The sequence below is a fragment of the Mustela erminea genome, chromosome 1 (assembly GCF_009829155.1).
Source record: "Mustela erminea isolate mMusErm1 chromosome 1, mMusErm1.Pri, whole genome shotgun sequence".
Classification (NCBI taxonomy): domain Eukaryota; kingdom Metazoa; phylum Chordata; class Mammalia; order Carnivora; family Mustelidae; genus Mustela; species Mustela erminea.
In genome coordinates, this window is record NC_045614.1 from 142461587 (window position 1) to 142482644 (window position 21058).

Consider the following 21058-nt stretch of genomic DNA (forward strand, 5'->3'; position numbering starts at 1 on the left):
AATTTTAAGCAACTACAAGCAGAAAGTAAGTTGTGATTACATAATAGTAAAACCAAGCACATCTGTCCTTTCAGCAGATGAAAGCGGGAGGGTTGCTGGTAAGTGCAACATGATGCCAGCTGGAACGAAGGCTGGATACACAAATTCAGGAAACAAGTGCCCATTAATTACCACATTTGCTTTTTTGAGTGCTTCTGAGTTGAAAATTAAAACCGTGAAATTTGAACTGTGTTTTGTTTTTTTTTTCACCTGCTGAAAGAACAGGATCCTACGGCAATTAAAAAACAATCACATAACAACTATAGCTACGGTGTGCTGTTTGGTTTGCCTGCTTATGGTTTAAATTTTGTGAAAGTCAATACTTGTTTTGAAGATTTTTTTTTTTTTTTTTGTGAACAATAAACCACTGAAATTGGCAGAAACTGATTTGTATCATATATGTCCTTAGTATAGTTCTCTCTCCTTTTTTTTTTTTGTTTTTGTTTTTTTCGTTGAAAGTTTTAAACATGCAGTAGTTTCGAAAAATGTACGGAATATCTGATCCATGATTTCACCTTAATGGTTGAAGTACCTGCTATTTTTGGTAATGATCTTCAGGCAGATTTGGCCCAATGGAGTTTTTGTCAGTCATGAGATCTCGGAAGGATGGCATATCTTTCCAGCTGAAAAAATCCTGGCAAACTACAAGCTGTCCACAATAAAGCAAAGCAACATGTTTGAAGGGGTATGGAGTGCTAACTCTGTGCCACTTTTGCAAGCAATTTTGCTCAGTCTGTCATTTTATTAGCCTTAACAAAACTCCTTGTAATTATAGACGTTTTTATTCAAAATAAGATCTTACTATTATACAGGTTTCTCTCTTTTGACTATATACAGAAGTGCAAAAAGTCAACCTTCTCTCTAGACGTTCCAACATGCTAAATTGCAGCATAATCAACCCTCAAGAGTTTGCACACACGCTATAATTCTCATTACGTAAACTTTGAGTATTTGGATTATCAACAAAAAGTCCCTTGTTCTATTTATTGATTATGCAGCTTATTTATAACAAGGCCTGATATTCAGGGATTTCAAAAATATTAAACAATACTTTAACATTTGAAATGGATACAGTAGAAAATAAATTTTATTCTAATATCTAGGATCTAGATCTTCTTATAATAACTAATTACAAACAAAATAAATCATCAAAATATTACTCAATTGTCTGCCAGGATTGTTGCGATAGCAACAACTTAACTTCTTACTTAGCAATGATTATATATTTATAAGATATCCATATAAAAGATCTTTGTTCTTTTAATGAAAACTAGACAAGAACTAACAATGACTGACATTCTTACACTTTAATATTAAATCAGTAAAATATAAATCATTTAGTTAACAATAATACGAATATTCGTATGACACTACATGTAATTCAAAACTGAGTATGTTATGAAGGAAAAACTACTTTAATTTTTTTTGTATTTTGAAAAATTCATCGGTAAAATCTAATAAAACAATAGTCTATAAACTGAAATGGTATTCAATTGTTAATAGAAAATGAAATCTAATAAATGTAGGAAATGAAAAACTACATTTTAACAAGAAAAATAAGTAGTATTCTATAATGTAACTAACTACAATAACATGTGAAGTCACCATTACTCTCTTAACATGATTGAAATTACATTGGTATGGGTTCCAACCCGTAATGTAATAATCTAAGGCTTTAATAGATGTACAGTACAATCAGTAAAATCAACACATCAGTCTTATATTAGAAAGCATCTCTCTCAAGCATAAAAACTTGCAGTAAACTTGGAAGTATGGAAAGTTCTATAACCGAACTTTCGCTTCTCCCATTCCATACTATAACTACCAGTGACCTAGCCCCTACTTCAGCAATTTTTAGAACTGCTGAACAGAGCAAAAATATCCATTGCTAGCTGCAACATCCAAACCACAAAAAAAGGAATTCCTTTGGATGAATCCATTCTTAAAAACTGAATGCACATCTATTTTTTTTTTTAATTTTGTAAAAGGCTTTCTAAGGCTATAAGCAGTTAATCTGAACAAAACAAAACAAAACAAAACAAATCACATATAAAATTCACCCATGTACTTAACCCACCCAATTACTAGGTTAATTAAACATTTCCCATTTTCATATTTTGGTTTATCATGCATCTGATGACAGTGCTGCTTTCTTCTTTGTTTAGAGTCACTATTTTAAATGTGACTGTGATGAAGCATTTAAGCAAATGTGAAACCATTTTTGCAAAGCATTTATAGTCTTTTGACTTTTGACAGAGCTATAAATAGAAGCAAAATAATTTCCTCAAACATTTTTTTTGTTATCGTGTCTCAGAAATGGCATATCCCTTTTGAATAACATGTTATACAGTATAGTATGCATAAATATTACACTACAATGCATTAAAATAATTTTATATATATATATATCTATTATATATATCTCCAGTACGTGTGAGTTTATCTGTATCAAGAGAGTTTGTGTTGTGCTGTCTATTGTTACTGTAGAGTTAAATTGGCCATTTCTGAGACAGCTTTGGTTTCCAAAAAAAAAAAGAAAGAAAGAAAAAAAAAAAGAATGGTGCCCTTTGACTGATTAGTACTAGCAAATAAGCAACAAAATGTGGCTCTGAAAACAATAACACTGAAGAAATAATACTCTAATTTGATGTACAGTCTATGGCACTTCATGAGAATCCTTAACAACATGGTACTTAAAGCCATGATGTGCTTTAAAAGATACACAGTTGTGGTTTTGCTTGGCACATTCATCTCTGTCAGATCCCTCCCTCACCACATCTTAAAATCTATTACATTAAAAATATTACTCTTAAACAAAAATGACTGTGCATGCACGCTCTCGTCTATAATGGCAATTTTAAATACAAGGTGCACCTTTGTTATTTGTAAACCTTGAAAGAAATAAACTTATTTTTAAAAAATTATATCTTGGTCTACAGACGTACCAATACATAAGAGAATCATGGTTACACCATAGTCTGTCTTTTCCAGATGGCATGAATATATAGGAAACTAATGAGGTATGCATATCTTAATGCATAACTCTGTGCTAGAAAAGAAAGACGATGTTGTTCTTTTAGACAGGAATATCACCTCAGCACAAATATCAATTAAATGTACAAAGTGTATAGGCAACAGTGTGCAGTGGATTTCCATGTTGTCTTTTCTTCTGGTTAACATGCAAAATGTGGCTGTCTTGTGGCTGAGGGGTTTTGTGTGTGTTGCTTGACGGTATATACAATATGGCTAATGACCTCGTCCTTTACTCTAACCAAGCACACTGTCCTTTCCTCTTTAGTATGATCTACAAGGGAAAAAGAGATAAGCTTCGTTAAACCAGACAGCAGAGCAGTTGCTAATACATACTGAATATGAAAATTACGTTTCTGGATTTCAAGGGTAAATACACGGACGTTGTTCTATCTTCATATTAAAAAAAAAAAAAAAACCCTTCACAAGTACAGGTGGACCTAAATTCACACCTCTAGGAGAGTAACAGGACAAGCACAGCTTAATAAAATCATGAGCTCTTCTGGAATATTACCCAGTACGGAGCTAAAGTATAAAAGATATTTGGGGAATCAAGAGGCAGAACGTCGTTGAGCTCTTTTGGAGCGCAGACATTGGGGCGCAGAATTTAAGCTCGCTTAATTCATCTCTTTTATGGTTTAACAGGTTTTAAGAGTCCTTACCTGGCCCTACAAAATGAAAATTCATGCAATTCCTGTGAAACACGGCTCATCCTGTTTGGGTGCTTGATTAGCACAGTGTATGGCAGGGGGCAGGGGGGTAGAAATTATACTTTAAATAACTGTTTTGGATAATTTAAAGTTTGGGATTTTTTTCCCCCTAAAGCCAAGGGAAAAAAAAAAAATCTCTCGTGCTCCTGACAAATGAAGGTGGAAGAGATAGGACCCCGTACTTGTGAATTAACAATTCCAGTTTTTACATGACCTTCGTTCTCATCAGAGGCTGTTTACATAGTAAAAGTATGCTTTAGAATACAATCGTGAGAATGAAAGAAGTCACCATTTTGCTACACTCAATGACCAGTTTAATTATTGCGACTACTCATGAAAATAAGCAATCACTTGATAAATAAACACTAAATAAACACTACATTAAGAGTCGAAGCTTCAGTACAGACATATCCACTGGTTTGCTACTTGGTGAACTTATAGCCACTTGGTATCATTTTTTTCAACCTGGATTATTGCTCAGAACTAAACATAGTTACATATAATACATTTGAAACATACCCAACTGATTACAAAAGCTTGAAGTCCCTCTTTTTTTAAACATGTCAAAAGGAGAATTTTTCTTCCAAACCTACATACTACAAAGTAATGAGCGTTGCTTATTAAAAAATGTGGCTCTTGTTCAGGACAATTTATTATCAGGTTATTGAGAAAATTTATGAAGTAGACAAAAATCATTTTGAATAATTTAATTCATGATGGCAGCATGCCTCTGGTAGTACTTCTTGGATTGCTCTCAAATCTTGTCTATCTTCTTCTCCTGCCTGGGCTCAACCTCTGTCCCCTTATCGCAATGGATTATGACCACAAGGGATTCGGAACTGCTTCTCCACCACCAGCTCCTCACTCAACACACTGTCCCTTCTTCAGAAAGGCCCTCACGCCTCCCTTCTCTCTATAGCAACCATCATGGCCCCGATTCACTTGTTTTCTGACTCTGCTGGAAAAAAGTTCTCCTTCATCTTTGCTCCAAGAAAAATTTGTTCCAACCTCTCTTATTTTAATATCATGTGCTGAAATTTACATCTTGATCCAATGGTCTATTCATCTTGATCTCATTGACATAGTAGCACATGGTCACCCAGAGCAGCACACACAAAAATATCATTTGTAAATGTGTTCATGCACAGACATGAAGGGAAACAACAAGAAGGATCACCCATCTTATTACCAGATTCAGTTTTAAATGTGGTGGCTATTTTCAAGTATCAAAAATATTCTGAGGGGCGCCTTGGTGGCTCAGTGGGGTAAAGCCTCTGCCTTCCCAGGATCCTGGGATCGAGACCCACATGGGGCTCTCTGCTCAGGAGGGAGTCTGCTTCCCCTTCTCTCTCTGCCTGCCTCTTTGCCTACTTGTGATCTATGTTGGATAAATAGATACAATCTTTAAAAAAAAATATTCTGAGCACATATGATAGCTTGAATGCATGTACTCTGAATGAAGCAGATCCTCTCAGGATAAAAACTGGCCACCTTTCACAAGTATCTCAGTCAATGTGTTTGAAGGGAAATCACAAGAGTTTCAGAGTATTTTTGAGCAATGGCAACATCTTCAGAATTATGCAACCCTCTAAGGTGACCACTTTGAAGTACCTGAAATTCATCTGGATACTTGGATGTAGGTGTATGCCTAGATTTAGTGTGTGTATACACCTATTTAAAGTCCACCTCTTGGGCGGCTGGGTGGCTCAGTCAGTTAAGTGTCTGCCTTCAGCTCAGGTCATGATCCCAAGGTCCTGGGATCGAGTGCCACGTGGGGTGGGAGAAACAGGGAGCCTGCTTCTCCTCCTCCCTCTGCTCCTTTCTGCTCTGCTTGTGCTCTCTCTCTCTCAAATAAATAAATAAAATCTTAAAAAAAAAAAATCAACACTTTACATTCAAATAACCGTGTGTGTGTGTGTGTGTGTGTGTGTGTGTGTGTGTGGTGAAGCATGGAGTCAAGAGGGTACATGTTCTCCTTTAGGATTTAGCAAAAAAATTAAAAAATATTAAAAAAAAAATGATGACCTACACCAGGGCTCAGCAAACTGCTACCTGGGAGCCAAAGTGGGCCTGCCGCCTAGCTCTATAAATAAAGTTTGATTGTGACAGAGACTCACCCCTTCATTTCCATATCACCTCTGACTGCTCTCCTGCCAGGAGGCTGGGGGTGGGGGCGGAGCTGAAGAGTTGCAACAGAAGAGTGGCAACAGAAGCCACAGGGCCCACACAGCCACAGATATTTACTACCTGAGCTTTTCAGAAAAAGTCTACCAACCCCTGATGGATACCATCCATTTAGTTTTAAGTCCTATTTTTCTTTCTTCATGCTTGTGTTTATTTCTACTAAAAATAACAATCTAATCAACAAATTTTATTTTTCCCAAGTATTATGTATATTCACATGATATTAACATATGTATTCTAAGTGTGTATGATAAGATTCTTTATAACCCATTTAACATAAAAATGTGAGACCTTCCTTAGTCCACTCAAAACCTTCAGTACTGAAACATATGCTGTGTCCTAAGTTCATTCATTCATCTAAGCTTTGTTTAATTTGTCTGTACTTAGAGAACTGTGCCAAGCACTAGGCAGGTGTTCAATTAAGCATAGGAAGATCCTGAATTTAAAAAATAATTGAAATAACATAAAACATATAAACATTTTCTCATAAAAATTTTGCAAAATTTTCTGAAGCGCATAATACCAAGGTTATCTTAAAAAACCATTACGAATAAATACACACTATATATAGGACATAATGTACTTACTGTTTAGTGATGAAAATTCTACATCTGGGTTACATACTTGTGGCTAGTCAGATGTTCGGCAGATATTATGGGTATCTAGCAAACAAAAAATTGTCTGATGAATGATCCATGCAAGCAAGCCAACAACCAAGAGATGAAAACATTTTAATATTAAATTTTTTTTAAGAGAAGTGAAATTCAGCTGTGAGGTGACAGTCCTTATCTGGCCAACATAACAGTAAGTTAATGTAGACTTAATGTCAAGGTAGCAACTCATTGTTTAAAATCTTTGTGTTAAATACTAGTCTATAAATGTTATCAGTTTTTAGGAAGTAAGAGAAGTAAAACTATCAAAAATTCATGCACAGCAATAATTGAAAGAAGCCCTTTTTGTTGGCCTACACACACACACACACCTGTGGTTTCACTTAGGGAGTCATCCAGAAATCAAAGTAGGAAATGCCTTGCTGCTTTTGTGCAAACAATTGCTCATTTTCGTTCACCTTATGGTTTCTAGCTTTTTTTTTTTTTTCCAAATTAAAAATACCAGATAATAATTTTAAAGGAGTACTTCAAAGGAACCCGAGAGGAGCCGAGGTTCATTTCAGAACCTATTTCTGAATCCTGATGGCACAATGTATCGTATTATAAATGGGCACGAGAGTCCAAGTTGAGAGAGAAAATACAGGAAGAAATCAATATAGAGGGGCCTCATCACAATGGTCCCCAAAGCAGTGAACTTCCAATTTGTAGCCCGATTCTCCTTCAACCCAGAACTGTGGCCGCTAACCCGGGAGCAGGCAGTGCGGTAGCGACAGGCAGTCAGAGGACCGAAAGCACGGGTTCTAACCCGAGGGGGACCCATTTCTTGGCTGTGGAACCTTGAGCCAAGCACTTAATTACTCTGTGGCTAAAAGCTTCTTGTCTACAAAATGGCGCTCATCCCAACTCCACAAGGCTGGTGGGAGAAGAGCGGCATCGCGTCCATGAAGGCATTTCGTTGTTGTTGTCTCAATTTAGATGTCCTAGACTAATTCAACAGATTGCAATCCACAGTCTGGAGTGTAAATTAATATGTCTCTATTTTATTTCCATTTCTCAGCTGACATCTTTACACAATTGTACGGCATCGGCAAATGGCACGAAAATGTGCTCCAAGCATAATGAAGCTTCTCATACCATTTTTCCTGCTGCTGCAGGACAGGATGTTGCACCCAACAGTGTAGAAGCATCAAGGATGGGGCTGTCGAAACAGACCAAGGACCTTCAACACCAATCGATGCAGATGAAGGGCCAGCTATAAACTTCTGCATGCATGCAGGCTGCATTTTGTGGCATCAGCTATTTCCGGCATTGCTAATATACTGTAGGCATATACATATGTATGTATATGTAGATATAATATATGTGTGTATATATATATCCATTTCCCTTTTCTTTCTTTTGGTTGTAAAACAGTACGAAGACCCAAGATTATGCATGAAATGGTCACAGCACAATGCAAAAAGTAAAGTGTCCCCTACAACCCAGGTGGCCCCAGGGCACGTTGGAATTTGCTTGGCTGTAGTTCCGCTTACACCAGCAATTCTGTCGTCATCCGCGGTAAACTCACAGAGCTCGGCATCATTGATTTGCACCATAAATGGATCGTGTTGAATCCATTAAGAAATTTCTGCCATAGATTACTTACTAACATGCCACATATGCACAATCTAGTATTCTTGTAAATGAGTCTGATGTGTTAGCATAAATCCAGGGCTATTTTGACAAGCTTCAGAAAAACTAATGGTTCTTTGCCAAGAAATGTTTAAAGCTTGTCTGAAACTTTAAAATACATCCATTTTGGCAGGCTGCGTTTGAGAGTTGTATAATGGCTACACTAATAGTTTACAGTTCTTCAACAGGACGTGGTGTCCTGGGGAGGACAGGATGCCTACTTCTCACAGCCCGAGCTACAAATTCGGATGGCACTTAATTGGCCTTTTCTGCCCAAGGGGTTACATGTTGATTCCCATCTGATGCCGGTTCTTTTGCTTCTTCTGGCTACACTTAAACCACAGTCTGTGTGTGATCTAAAATTGGATTTGGCTCTAAATTTTTTCACATGCTATCAACTGTACTGAACTTTGCTTTCATAACGAACACCTGTAAGTTAAAGCCAAAACCTACTTTACCTAAGTCTGACTTTGATCAACCATTATTTTCCAGAGTACAATTTAAAATAGGATCAGAGAATGCTGGCTGAATCGATGTCCATTTTTAAAACTTCTAATATTTTAATCATCATTTTCTTTCATATAGTCATTCTTATAGGTCATAAAATTCAAATTTCTGAAAGAGATCCCACTTACTTATGAGTAAACTGTGAAATTGTTACTCCCTGAACTTGTACGGAATACAGAATGACTCAATTTACCATCTTTGATGTCTTTTTTTTTTTTTTTTTCCCTCCGTAACTCTCCAAAATCTATGCTGGCTAATTACAGAAATAAGAGTTCATAGGATTTTTTGTTTTTGTGTTTGTTTTTCCTCAAGAGCACTGAGAATCAAAACTTGGATGCCAATTTAATTTATTTTGAATATATAATCTGCTTATCAAACAAAACCCTCATGAATTTGTAACAAACTCTATTTACAAGACTGGTCATTTGTGGCATATAGAACGTATTTAAACATTTTGCTTTTTGTTAAGAATTTGGGCAAGCACAAAGAAATGGTATATGCCAAATGTTTATAATAAACACCTAAAATCAGCTGCATTTTTGATCGGCCAAAAACACCTGCACAATTGAGACGCAGTGAGAATTGCTTGTGTAAATATCATTTTAGTAGCTTTAGAAATGGAGCCGCGACAACTTTGGAGCACTTATCAATGGCATAAAAGCATTCTGCTGCTCATCATAGAGAGAATGTGTAGGCCAACAAGAGGTATCTTTGAAACCCCATGCTATTAAAGCACCCACCACAGCCCTCACGTACGCACAATTCCCAGTGACCTCAATGGGAAATCCGGTGCGTAAGGGCTGTTGGATCGAGCCCTATTAGAGTTGGTTTTTAAGAAACAAAGCTGTAAATTAGCAAACCTGGTTGGCTGTGGCTGTTGCAGCGAAGGGAACACTTGTGGCAGATGTTGTTGCTGCGGACACAGTGGCTGGCGTAGCACCGTGCACCATGGGAACTTTCGGAGGGAAAATCATATAAGCAAACATACAGAAGAGTGTAGCAATATGGAAACCATGGCAACATGGAGGAGATAATTGGGCATGGTATTTATCACAGCAATAAGCCATGTGACGGGACATCATCACCAGCGAGTGACATGCAATCACAGCGCAAAGCAGGACAACATTCCAAGGAGAGAAGGGGAAGGGGGATGAAAGAGAAAAAAAAGGGGAAAAAAAGCTTGTTACCATCAAATCAAGAAAATTGACACAACAGGCTTAATTTGCTACGTCAAAAACAAGAATTTTATATAGTGTTCATAGTCAGACATTCAGAATCTACGTCAAAATACAGGTATTTACTTCATTTATACAGTTATCCATTTGAATGAATGTACTTTTTCTTATTTATTATTATAAAAATACACAATATATTACTTTTATGATATAGATTTTTTGTTGTTACACACCAGAACTCATAGTCCAATCAAAATCCACCAAAGGTGACTAAAGGAAACTTGTGTGTAAAGAAAACATTTATGTGAGTCCATGTCAATTAAATAGAAAATGGCATTTAATTGACAGGTGTTAGTAAAAGGGAAATGGACTTGCCCAATAGGATATAAGTTAAACTTAGCAGTGGATTTTGAGGGGCTGTGAGGTGCACCACAGGTTTAAGATAATCAAGAAACAAAGCTGGCACCTACCAACACTTGTAGCGGGTGTCATGCACAATATTGAGCCTGCCCATCATGCATTGCAACAGGAAGGTGGATTTGAAAAGGGAAAAGAATTAAAACATCCCATCACACGTGTAATTAGGAAATTCATTTGAACAAAGAAGAAAAATTGTTATTATGGGAACAGTGGCATGTAACTGTCAGCACAATCAAATCATACAATAGCACAGTGATCAATTAGAACTAGTCTCGAGTGAAGAATAAAAGCCAGTTTAACTGTGTGCTGGTACACTTTGTTTCTCCTCATCGCTGCCTATAAATAAACATATGCTGGGAGAAGTTGGAACTTGCTTCTTTCTTTTAAAAATCGTATCGTAATTTGTTTTGTTTTTACTCTGCTTACTAGCCATCTGGCGGCTTTGCTATTTCTGACTTTAACATAGGACTGTATTAACATTTTCTTTATATTGCGCACATGTTAAATAATTAGATTAGTTATTTATTATTAAAATGCTAGGTAACCCAATGCACAGAACTGGCTTAACAACGTAATAAAACCAAAACGTTCATTTTCATTCCCTTGGTTTTATTTCCCTGTTCACCGTAGCAGCAACCACACAGACAGGGAAGGGGCGGTGACCATCCATCCCTACGGGAATTTTACTGGGAGGGGTACCAGGCAATAAATTATGCATAAAGAGAAAGTGAAACTTCAGCCTTGCCTTTGTTTGGAATTTAAATATAGAAAAAACATTTAGAGGGGCTCTACTTCTGTGTCTCAAAGTGGTTTGCTTAAAGGTATCTGGGAAAACAGACTGGTTTTCACTGCTGGGTTAGACCTTCAGGACTTCTTAGAAGAGCAAATGTTCTACAAAATTGCACATACAAAAAAATCGTTGAATAGGCTTCAATGAAAACCCTGAATGGGAGATAATGAAGATCTATCCATCGCATACGGGGGCTTAAGAGTGATGTTTCAATTGTTCCAACCACGGTGTTAAGATGTTACGTATATAGTCCCTGTTCTCTTCTACATATAAACAGTACAAAATGTAATTTTTTTCTCCCGAATACAGGGCCCTTCCCCACATAAAGAACTACTGTTCTTTCTATGAGATTATTTTAGATTTCTAGGTTTTAAAATATCAAATGATTTTATATTTCTATCTAAATCTTGGCACAGCCTATCTAAACACTAGCGGCATCTGGGATGAACATTTGTTAGAAAAATATCTGCCAGTTGAGTCTTGTCAGAGATGGCTCTACAAAACAAAGCTGCCATTGAGAAACACTGGGCTGGCTTCCCTGTAACAGCTGCAATTAGTCTGTTATCACAATCAGACCATGGGCCCAAGGATCAGTGATCCAGCTCGGTCAAGGTCAAGGAGCTGGGGAGGCATCCTCTCAGGTGGAGTGATATTACCCGGAGAGGCATTTTTTTTTTGGGGGGGGGGAGACACTGGAAGATCTCTATCATTTGCTGCTACTACCGCGTCAAAGACTTGTGAGAGACAACAACAAAAACAGACCAGTAATAACAAAGACGTTAACTGGAGACAGTAGAACAAGTGAAATTTAATCCTGGGTCTAGATCCTGGGACGACATTATCCTCTCAAGGTGGGGGCAAGGGGACTGGTAAAAGAGGGGATGAGAAGATGAATGAAAAACAGTAATGTGGTATTCCAGGAATATTAGAGCCAGCTTAAGTACTGTACAGGTTGTATGTTTTAAATTTACTGTTTATTGTTATGCTGCACTTTGTCCATTATATTTCATCCCATGCATAATTTAGCCTGCACATGCCGAAAATGAGTTAACTCTCCTATCTGTCTAAAGCTTCTGTGATCTGAATTTTAGTCTAAGTTATCTAACTCGTTACCGCTATAACCAGTGCACACAGTTTTGAGAGGGATTTGCAGCAAATAAACATAAGGCAGCAATGAAAATACTAGCCAGGTGCAATAACTCACAAAAATGAAGACATAATGCTGTAGGACCCACTTACCAAAACCAAAAATCACTTTGAAATGACCATAATATCCATCTTTACATCAAGTGAGTTGATTTACTAACAATGATGCACAAAGAGCCAATTGAAATTTTTTAAATTTTCCACACAAGGTAAATTTTAAGTGAATGTGTTTGTCAATTTCAAATTTCCCCTATGAAGATATTTGCATAGCAGAAGGATGTGTTCCTGAGAAATGCATTACTGTTTGAAGATGCAGGAAAAACAAGTAGGAAGGTAATTTACAAATGCAATGTTTGCACAAGTTAAAAATACTTCAAGGAGAAGGGAAGGATTTTAATAGAGATTTGGCTGGAGGTTTGGATTTGGATGTAATAATGCAAGCCTATGTATGGTTAGAAGTAGAAAGCTGATTTAAGGTCTTCTAAAATTTGTATCATTTAGGACTAAATTTGTGTCCTTTAGGGCTGAAAGTTCACAATCAACTGAATTAGTCTCAAAATTGATATCCGAAACAGCAACAGCTTCATACAGTTTACTTCTGTTTCTATTCAGTGTTTAGAATTCTATTCTATTGCACTACTGACTTCAAGAAATAACAAATAAAACCTAGTGTTTCCTACCTTCCAGGCTTTATTCTAAACTCTTAGAACTGCCTATGAAAGTGCTTTGAGAGATTGTTTTCTGAAATTGTTTAACACTCCTTTAAACACAATCTTATGAAATGATTACCATTGGTATCCCCATTTTATTGATGAAAAAACAAGGCATAAAGAGAGATTATAACTTGTGGTGGAGCCAGATTTAAATTCCCAAGCCTGATCTCTAATCACTACCCTGAGTTTCAAGTAAGCCATCTGCATTAATTTCATTAATTACAATAAAAGTGACAAGCTGGGAAATTTTGTTTTGTTTTGTTTTCATGCCCCTGCACCTCCCCTCTCATTCCCATTCCCCGCCCCCAAAGAAAATTTCCTAGCCTTCTGTTTCTCTACGGTAAGCCGCAGCACAGGCCAAAACTGAAGTTGCTTAAAGCACACTATTTTTAGATGGTCTTAAACCACAAGCCCACACTGAGGGGAGTATCCTAGGAGGAGAGAAGAGGGGTGGTCTTCAGAGGACAGCAAGTAAACAAAAATGGTGAGGAAGAATGGGGAGAAAATTCCTCAAGATACAGAGGATGGGAGTCTGCAGGGTCGTGAGGAGTTGGGCACACAGCCTGTTCTTCCACAACCAACCCGCAGGCACGGGCTGTCAAAGGAAAGGGCTGCTTATGAGGCTAAGGAGCTCAGGCAGGCACACCTGTACCCAAGGCAGCCCCAGGAACTCTGGAGTGCCTGCCTCGCTGAGACCCCGGAAGATCAGGCAAGAATCACACCAGCAGGGACCAGTGCTGGCTAAAGATGGAGAATGGGCAGCCTGTCTACCCTACTGGACCACACAGGACCTCTCTCTGAGGGTGAAGACAGGAGGAAAGGGAGGGGAGGAGGGAGTCCTGGAATCCTAGCAATGTCTGGTATTTCTCTCCAACACGGTGAGCTTAGAAATTTAGAAGTGGACCGAATTTCAATCCAAGAAAATAAACAACTGATGTACATAGCAGTGATATTCCTCACCTACTCTAATCTCGGGGGTGAAACTTATAGCTACAACATAAGTAGACCCTAGATTACGCATGTACTAATAATTTAGTCTTAAAAGGTGAAGATTTAAAAAAAAAAAAAAAGTAGTACCTGTCTAAAACTTAAAAAAAAAAAAAAAAGAAAGAAACTTGAATGTGAACTTAATCTACTATCTGCATTTATTTTTTAAGTGACATGGAGGGTACAGAACCCCAGTCATGGACTCAGGTTGTCAATAAGGCCTAGTTCATCTCTTAGGCCACATCATTTTTTAGGACTTCATGTAAAGAGCTCATAGATGTTCAGAGACTGACTGAAACCCACCTGCCTCGATTTCAAGTTCTAGCTAAACCTTACAAGCCATGCAACTTGGAGCAAATCAGTGGGCCTCTCTAGGTCCCAAATTACTCATTGGTAAAATGGGACTACTAATGCTAACCTTTCAGGGTTGTTGTGAAAACAAATGAGATAATGTATATAACGTAACCAGTGTAGTATGGCACAGAGCAAACACTCAATAAAGGTAGCTCTTTTGAACAAAATATGTGAAACAGCTGGGCCAGAGGCCCGGGACAGCCCTGGGGCTTGGAACTGGAGAGCATGTAGACCTTCCAAAGGATTAACATTATGTCTTTATTTAAACTGCTAAACACTAAACACTAAAAACACTGCTAAACAAATATTTCTTGATTCTAGCTTTAGCTCCTGGGTTATAAATTTATAATCCCTAGTGTCAGTACTGGTACGCCACGTGGCACTGATTCAATGAATGGATGTATGGATGGATGGGTGGGTGGGTGGCTGGGTGGGTGGCTGGGTGGGTGGAAAAGAGGGAATGAAAAGAGGAAGGGAGGGAAGGGGGAGAAGAGGGAAGAAGAGATAGATGGTCAGAAGGACAGATGGATAAATGGACGGATGCATGCATGCAGGGAGGGATAAAAGATGCGTACGTGCCATGTAGGTCCAATTCTGTTGTTAAAAGTTATGAAATACAGTAATTTTTTTATCCAGCTACCTGGCTTGCCGCTGAACCCCGATCTTTTGCCGGCAACCTAGTCTGTACACATGGTCACCTCCTCTAATGACTTGGGCAACTATGCTGCACTGTAACTTCAACGAAATAGACCTACATACCCCTGAAGTTATTACTGAAGCAAGAGACTACAGGGCTCTAAAACTCTAAACAGCAAAAAATAAATAACTTCTATTTTCTTTCCAGTTCCAATACAGCCTCCAAAATATACCTTCCAGATTTTTATACTGTGGGCAGTTAGGATGCTCTGATCATATAATTCATCTGTATGTCTGCAGAATAATGTAGTTTTTGGAAAAAAAAACAAACTTCCTTTTCTCCCAGGTATTATATATGAGATTGTAGGGATTTGTGGTAGGATGGATTTCCTGTAGTTCCTAACAAGCTTTTAAAAAACTGAAATAGTTGGAAAAATTTTTTAAATTTAGAAATGTCACATATAAACATCCAAATGAGGTGAATAACTGGAAAAGAAAACTCACAAGATCTGGTAATCCTGGACATCAGGGTGACTACATTAGATTGTGCAGGCTTGCACAACCAACCACCGGAGGCAGAGGCACAACTATGCTACAATGTAAATGGAGCCACAAAGGATGTGCAGTGTACAACAGGTACAACCTGCCAGGCAGATATTCCTCTGAGGCAATTAAAGGCTAAGTCAAAACATTCACTTTTAGATTGAGCCTGTGCTCCCCAGTGCCTCCCAGACCCCACAGTTCCTAATTTATTTCTTGTTCCATTTGTTTATATTTCCTGCCTGGCCCCTGAGGCATTTTAGTTTACATTCTCTGCATTACATTTCTTTCCCTTCTGGCTATCTGACAAAGTGGTTGGGCAGAAGTAAAGATGGGCTCTCCGTTTTAACCTTTTAATGTCGTAGAGCCAATTTTTTTGTACTCAAGCACGTATGACAAATAATGACAATAGTTTAAAAGAATGATGAAGGTATTACCTACTTCTTATTATGTGATTAATAAAAGTTAAGCCCCGGGGCACCTGGGTGGCTCAGTGGGTTAAAGCCTCTGCCTTCGGCTCAGGCCATGATCTCAGGGTTCTGGGATCGAGCCCCGCATAGGGCTCTCTGCTTGGCACGGAGCCTGCTTCTTCCTTTCTCTCTCTGCCTGCCTCTCTGCCTACTTGTGATCTCTGTCTGTCAAATAAATAAATAAAATCTTTAAAAAAAAAATAAAATAAAATAAAATTTAAGCCCCTTAAAACTGGGTTACAAATAAGTGTAATTTTATATTACTTTTGCAATAATTTCATGTATTTGTTAAAATATCAAGAACAGAATACAGAATATCTCTGATGCAAAATTAATCAAAAATGTAAATATGTCTTCATATTTTCAGCACATTTCAATATAGTGTGACACATTTTATTTAAATTAACAACGCTTAGCTTCTCAACAGAGAGATAAGTATGATTTTGAATTATGAATGTATTTATTGTTCTACCCCTGACTTGATTCTTACCTAGCATCTTTTTTCTCTGTCTTATCCACAGACTAAAACCTTTCTAGGGAGAGACTACTGTCATAAATATCATTGTATAATGCAGTTAATGGTTAAGCTTATTTAGAAAAGTCCTTAGTCATTTGAATGTTGTTGGAGAAAGTAACATAAAACTCACTTAATAAGACAGAAATGTTAGATTTCCTTAAATAATACATGGAATAAGTTAGATTTTTTTTATTTTTAGATTTTAAAGACATTCACTTTGAATGGCAATGTTTCATTCCTTGAAAATAAACTGATAAAGATAATCTTTAATTTCTTCAAAGAGATTATGGTAGTTACCTACCAACTCTTTAAACTTTGTTTAGTGATCTGACTATAGAAAAACTGACAGATTATTTATTGAAGATGGCATAAATCTAGGGGCATGGCAATTTATATGAAAGCCAAAAGATTAAATTCTGGGAATCTCCAGAAACCTATGTACTTTGAGAAAAAAGTTTTAATCTTATAAAAGGTAAGAGAAACATATAAAATGTAAGAGAGATTTTCTCCTCCGAATGCAATAAGTACCTTGCAGATCAAAAGGATTTAATTTGTATTCTAAAATGGACAATCTGCATTTTGATAGATCCTATTTCATGAGTACTAATATTTTATCCATGGTGCCTAAGGCACATGTTAGTCTAATTCATAGAACACTCCTGATACTCCAATTCATTGAATGCTGCTACAGATTCTACGTATGGATGGCCAGCTTTCAGAGATGCACTGTATAAAAAGTTGTGGTTTGTAGTAAAAACTAATGTGAATATAATTTATTCTTTTGTTCATGATTAAAAAAATAAATGATCACATGCCCTCATGGCATTATGAACCTAATGCATTTAAATACTGTCAATATAGGGTAATATATTAATGATGCTGGAGCTCTGACCTACACACCTCGTCATTAATTTATTAAATTAATTAGTAAGATAAAATCATCTTATTAAATAAGTCTCTGAAGCCATGGTAATTATTTTAGAAAGGTTAAGAGGGAAAGAGGAAAATGGGATTAGAGTCTCTGGCTAGTTGAATTCCGAGATAATATGTTTTTTTCCAGTTTCTAGTAAGTTTAATATGTATTTCTTCCCCTGCATGAAGAGCAAAAATAATAAATTTTTGAGTAATTAAATGACGATTAATGTTTCTAAATTTTATACCCTTGTGGAGAGCTCTAGAGTATGTTTATGTGACTAAGTTGAAATCAACTGAAATCACAAATGGGTAACTCAATAGTAGATGTAAACTTCCCTGGGCACTTAGGACTATTTCAATATTAGCTCAGGAGCAAATAATGATTTTAGGCAATCTACTGATTGGTACCAATAAGAGTACTCTTTATGAGCTCTGGAACACAGAGGCAGTTTTGTTTATTCTCCACCTCAAAAACAAAAAGGCTGAACAATAAAAATCAAAACTGGAAGGGTCATTTCATCAAATTCAAATTTACTCTATGGAATCATGAAGGCAAAGGGGTCTTACAGCAGGGAAGTATCATAAAATAGCTTGACAGACATACAACAGTGTTGAGGAAAGAGGAAAAAAAAAAAAGAGAGAGAACTGTATTTCAATTCCAAATTACACAAACAAAAATAAATCTAGAGAGCATCACACTGATCTTTCATCCACTTCTCATTAAGCTAAAATTCTCAGTTTTTAAGGAAAATCACATGAGATACCTCAGGTCAGTTTCCACTGTGGACCACCTTACCTTTCACCTTATCTATGGCTAACAGCAAATTATTGGGGGCGTGGCTTATCTGCTCTACCAGCACAAATCCCTGCAGCTCATCAGATTTGTTCATGAACAAGCTCAGACCCCTTACCTGGTGGGAGAAATGCTGTATGTTGTTGCAACTGCATGTTGGCTAGAGCCTGTTGGTACTGGAAAATACCAGTGTTAAAGACTGCGGTGGCACCGTTGGTTTTTTCAAGAGCAGGCCTCTTTGGTAATGGGGGAAGTACAGCTTGAGGAATTCCCTGTTTAGTGAATGAGTATAAAAAACAAATACCAGTAAAAAGAGAAAAAGAAAAAAGAAATATCAGTTGAAGGCTAAAATTGTTAGGAAGCATGAGCAAGCAAGCAGCAGAGCACTGAACTACCCAGGGTGGGGGAAAAATCCAATCAACAAAAATGAAAGGAAAAAAAAAAAAGCAAGATAAAAGCTTTAAAAGAAGCATTATTTTTGTCCAAAAAAACCACAAAAAACAAAAAACAAACAAAAAAACCCGAACCAATCCAAACAAAAAAAGAAAAACCCCTCTAGGACAAGATCACATGTTATAATGTGTTAAAGTGTTTTAAGTCCCATAATGCTTCAGGCTTTCTGTGAGAAGCCACTGATTTGGGGAAAGAAGAAAAGCTGCACTGCGAGCTCCATGAGGACTGACGAGTATAAGCAATGTTAATAGTTAATTGTACAGAGTGACTGAAACAGGTAAAATAAAAACTAATCCCACTCTGCTCCTCCCCCACCAGACCTATCTAGACATGCAAATGTCCCAGAGCATGCAAGTTTTTTTTTTTTCTTAAACACTGAACTATAAGTATTAAAAAATAAATAATTCTATCACTAAAGCCATGCTAACCAAACAGGTACATAAATATACAGTCATAAATACATTTTTAATGTCCTTAAAGTATTTCACTAGAACATTCTACAATGTAGTTAAACTGAATGTGGGCTGCTGGGCTTTTGGAATCTTTCATGGTATGATATCCGTCCAGGTACTTATTCCACTAATTTTGTCAGGAAACCACACTCAGTTTTTCATTGTACTTTACAATTTCATAACAGAAAAAGGAATATATATTTTTAAATTGATTAAAAAAAAAAAAAAACTTGTATCTACAATAAAGCTACATGCCAAGCTAAAAGGTGAAAGGTCATAGTACCAGGTCAAAGGTTGCCTCGAGGGGTCGCTTCAGTGATTTGACAGCCGACTGAGTCTTAATTAGCAGGCAGCGAGCACATGATGGCAATGGGCCAGTGGGGTTCAAGCGCATTAACATAAACAGCAAGCAGAGGTGCATCATGGGGGCAGCAGTGCATTTTTGGGTAGGTGAGAAAAAACAAATAAAAAAACAAATCATCGGAATGCCATATACAACGAATAACAAGACTAAGCATGCACAATAAAGGCACTACTGAGTTGTTATTGGGAGGATAACTCCTCTTTGTAGTTAATTACAAACAAGATACTCTAACAGAAAAAAAAAAAAAGAGTGAAAGGAAGAGAGGAGGAGAGAGTCTGCCTTCTGTATTTTTGCTCAAGTATCCGTAAACACAGAAAAGACCTCTCTCGTGATTATTTTACTGTGCTGTCAAATACCACACAGTATGTTTTATGAATATTTTCATGATTAAGTCATATATTTATGTAAAAAAAAAGGACAACATTAAAACAGCTAAGCAAAGAACAAAGAATGGACTCATTAAAATCAGCTATTAGATCACATTAAAATTTACCTTAAGAATATAGGTATCTGCTCTAAAAGATCCAATCTCTAACTCCTTGAGTGCTGCTGTCTGTCTTTCTTTCTGTATGATGGCATAGTCAGGCTTCTCTAGTTTGACAATTAAGTCTATGCCACAATATTTATGTAAGACAATCTAGAGAGCACACTGTTGAAAATCTGGTGGCTAATCCTCAGAACAACTTTGCTTAAGCAATCCTCCTAAATAGTTCCAGATTATGTTATTGTTAAAAGCAAGATATATGTAGAGAAGAGTCTTGATGTGCAAAAGAACACACCGAAGGGGAACAATGGCTGATTAGATGGCACACAGAAAAATAAGAGGACCGAAAATGGCAATATCGTTAAGTTGAAAGGAGACAGGTGTTCTTTACAAAGCGGGAATTTCAGAAACCCTACATCCAGAATAAGACAGAGTATTAAGAGTTAGGCCAAGGGTAGGAGCAATCGGAACCATTTGAGGAGTTACCCTCACATCTGTGAATGGTAACCTCATTACGTATTGTCTGGGATACCTGAACAAACATATCTTCAGCAAAAAAAGTAAAAAAATAAAAAATAAAAAATAAAAAAAAATTTTTTTAAGGTTAATAAATGAATAGCTTGTAGTCAGAGATAGTGATTCACTTTGCTTGACTGACTGCTAACAGAGACAGAGCTGAGGTCGCTACTCACCATGGCAGCTGCGGTGGCTGCAGCCTGAGCCGCTGCAGCCTGGTTGACCTGGTATTGGGCAGCCTTGATCTTGGCTTGCAGATGTGCGGGAGGATGAAAGTATTTGCACTTTTCCCGGGAGCATCTCCCTTTGATGTAATCCATACACACGGTGACTGTGTTGTCGTTGGTGTCAATCATTGTGCTGTCAGCAGGATGAGCAAACCGACAATCGTTTTCTCCTCTGTTGCAATTGCCTCGCTGGTACTCTCGACATACCTATGAGGTCATTAAGCGCAGGGGGCTCAGTCAACGTGGGCAAAGAGAATCCTTCTGAAGATTTTTAACTTAAAGTGTGCAAGACTGGTGGCAGAAGCCCACACTTGAGAAGAGGAAGAAGATCATTTGCAAAAAAAAAAAAAACAC

At 37.3% G+C, this 21058-nt stretch overlaps 1 protein-coding gene across 21 annotated transcripts in view; it reads right to left on the reverse strand.

The window, feature by feature from the left end:
• Nucleotides 1-236: 236 nt before the first annotated feature.
• The window catches only part of MBNL1 (muscleblind like splicing regulator 1), a 198572-nt gene continuing 177750 nt past the window's right edge, over nt 237-21058 (reverse strand). For 9 of the 21 annotated variants that reach the window (XM_032344932.1, XM_032345092.1, XM_032345100.1 and 6 more), the window contains 7 exons: nt 20654-20911; nt 19397-19450; nt 18327-18480; nt 10398-10433; nt 9613-9707; nt 6551-6625; nt 237-3343 (listed from right to left, as the gene is read on the reverse strand). In XM_032344932.1, the coding sequence (XP_032200823.1) occupies nt 6569-6625; nt 9613-9707; nt 10398-10433; nt 18327-18480; nt 19397-19450; nt 20654-20911 (654 nt within the window). In that variant the 3' untranslated portion in view covers nt 237-3343; nt 6551-6568. Of the gene's footprint in view, nt 3344-6550; nt 6626-9612; nt 9708-10397; nt 10434-17584; nt 18006-18326; nt 18481-19396; nt 19451-20653; nt 20912-21058 lie in introns of those variants that run through there. The other 12 variants (XM_032345083.1, XM_032345047.1, XM_032345075.1 and 9 more) reach the window with 7 other exon arrangements.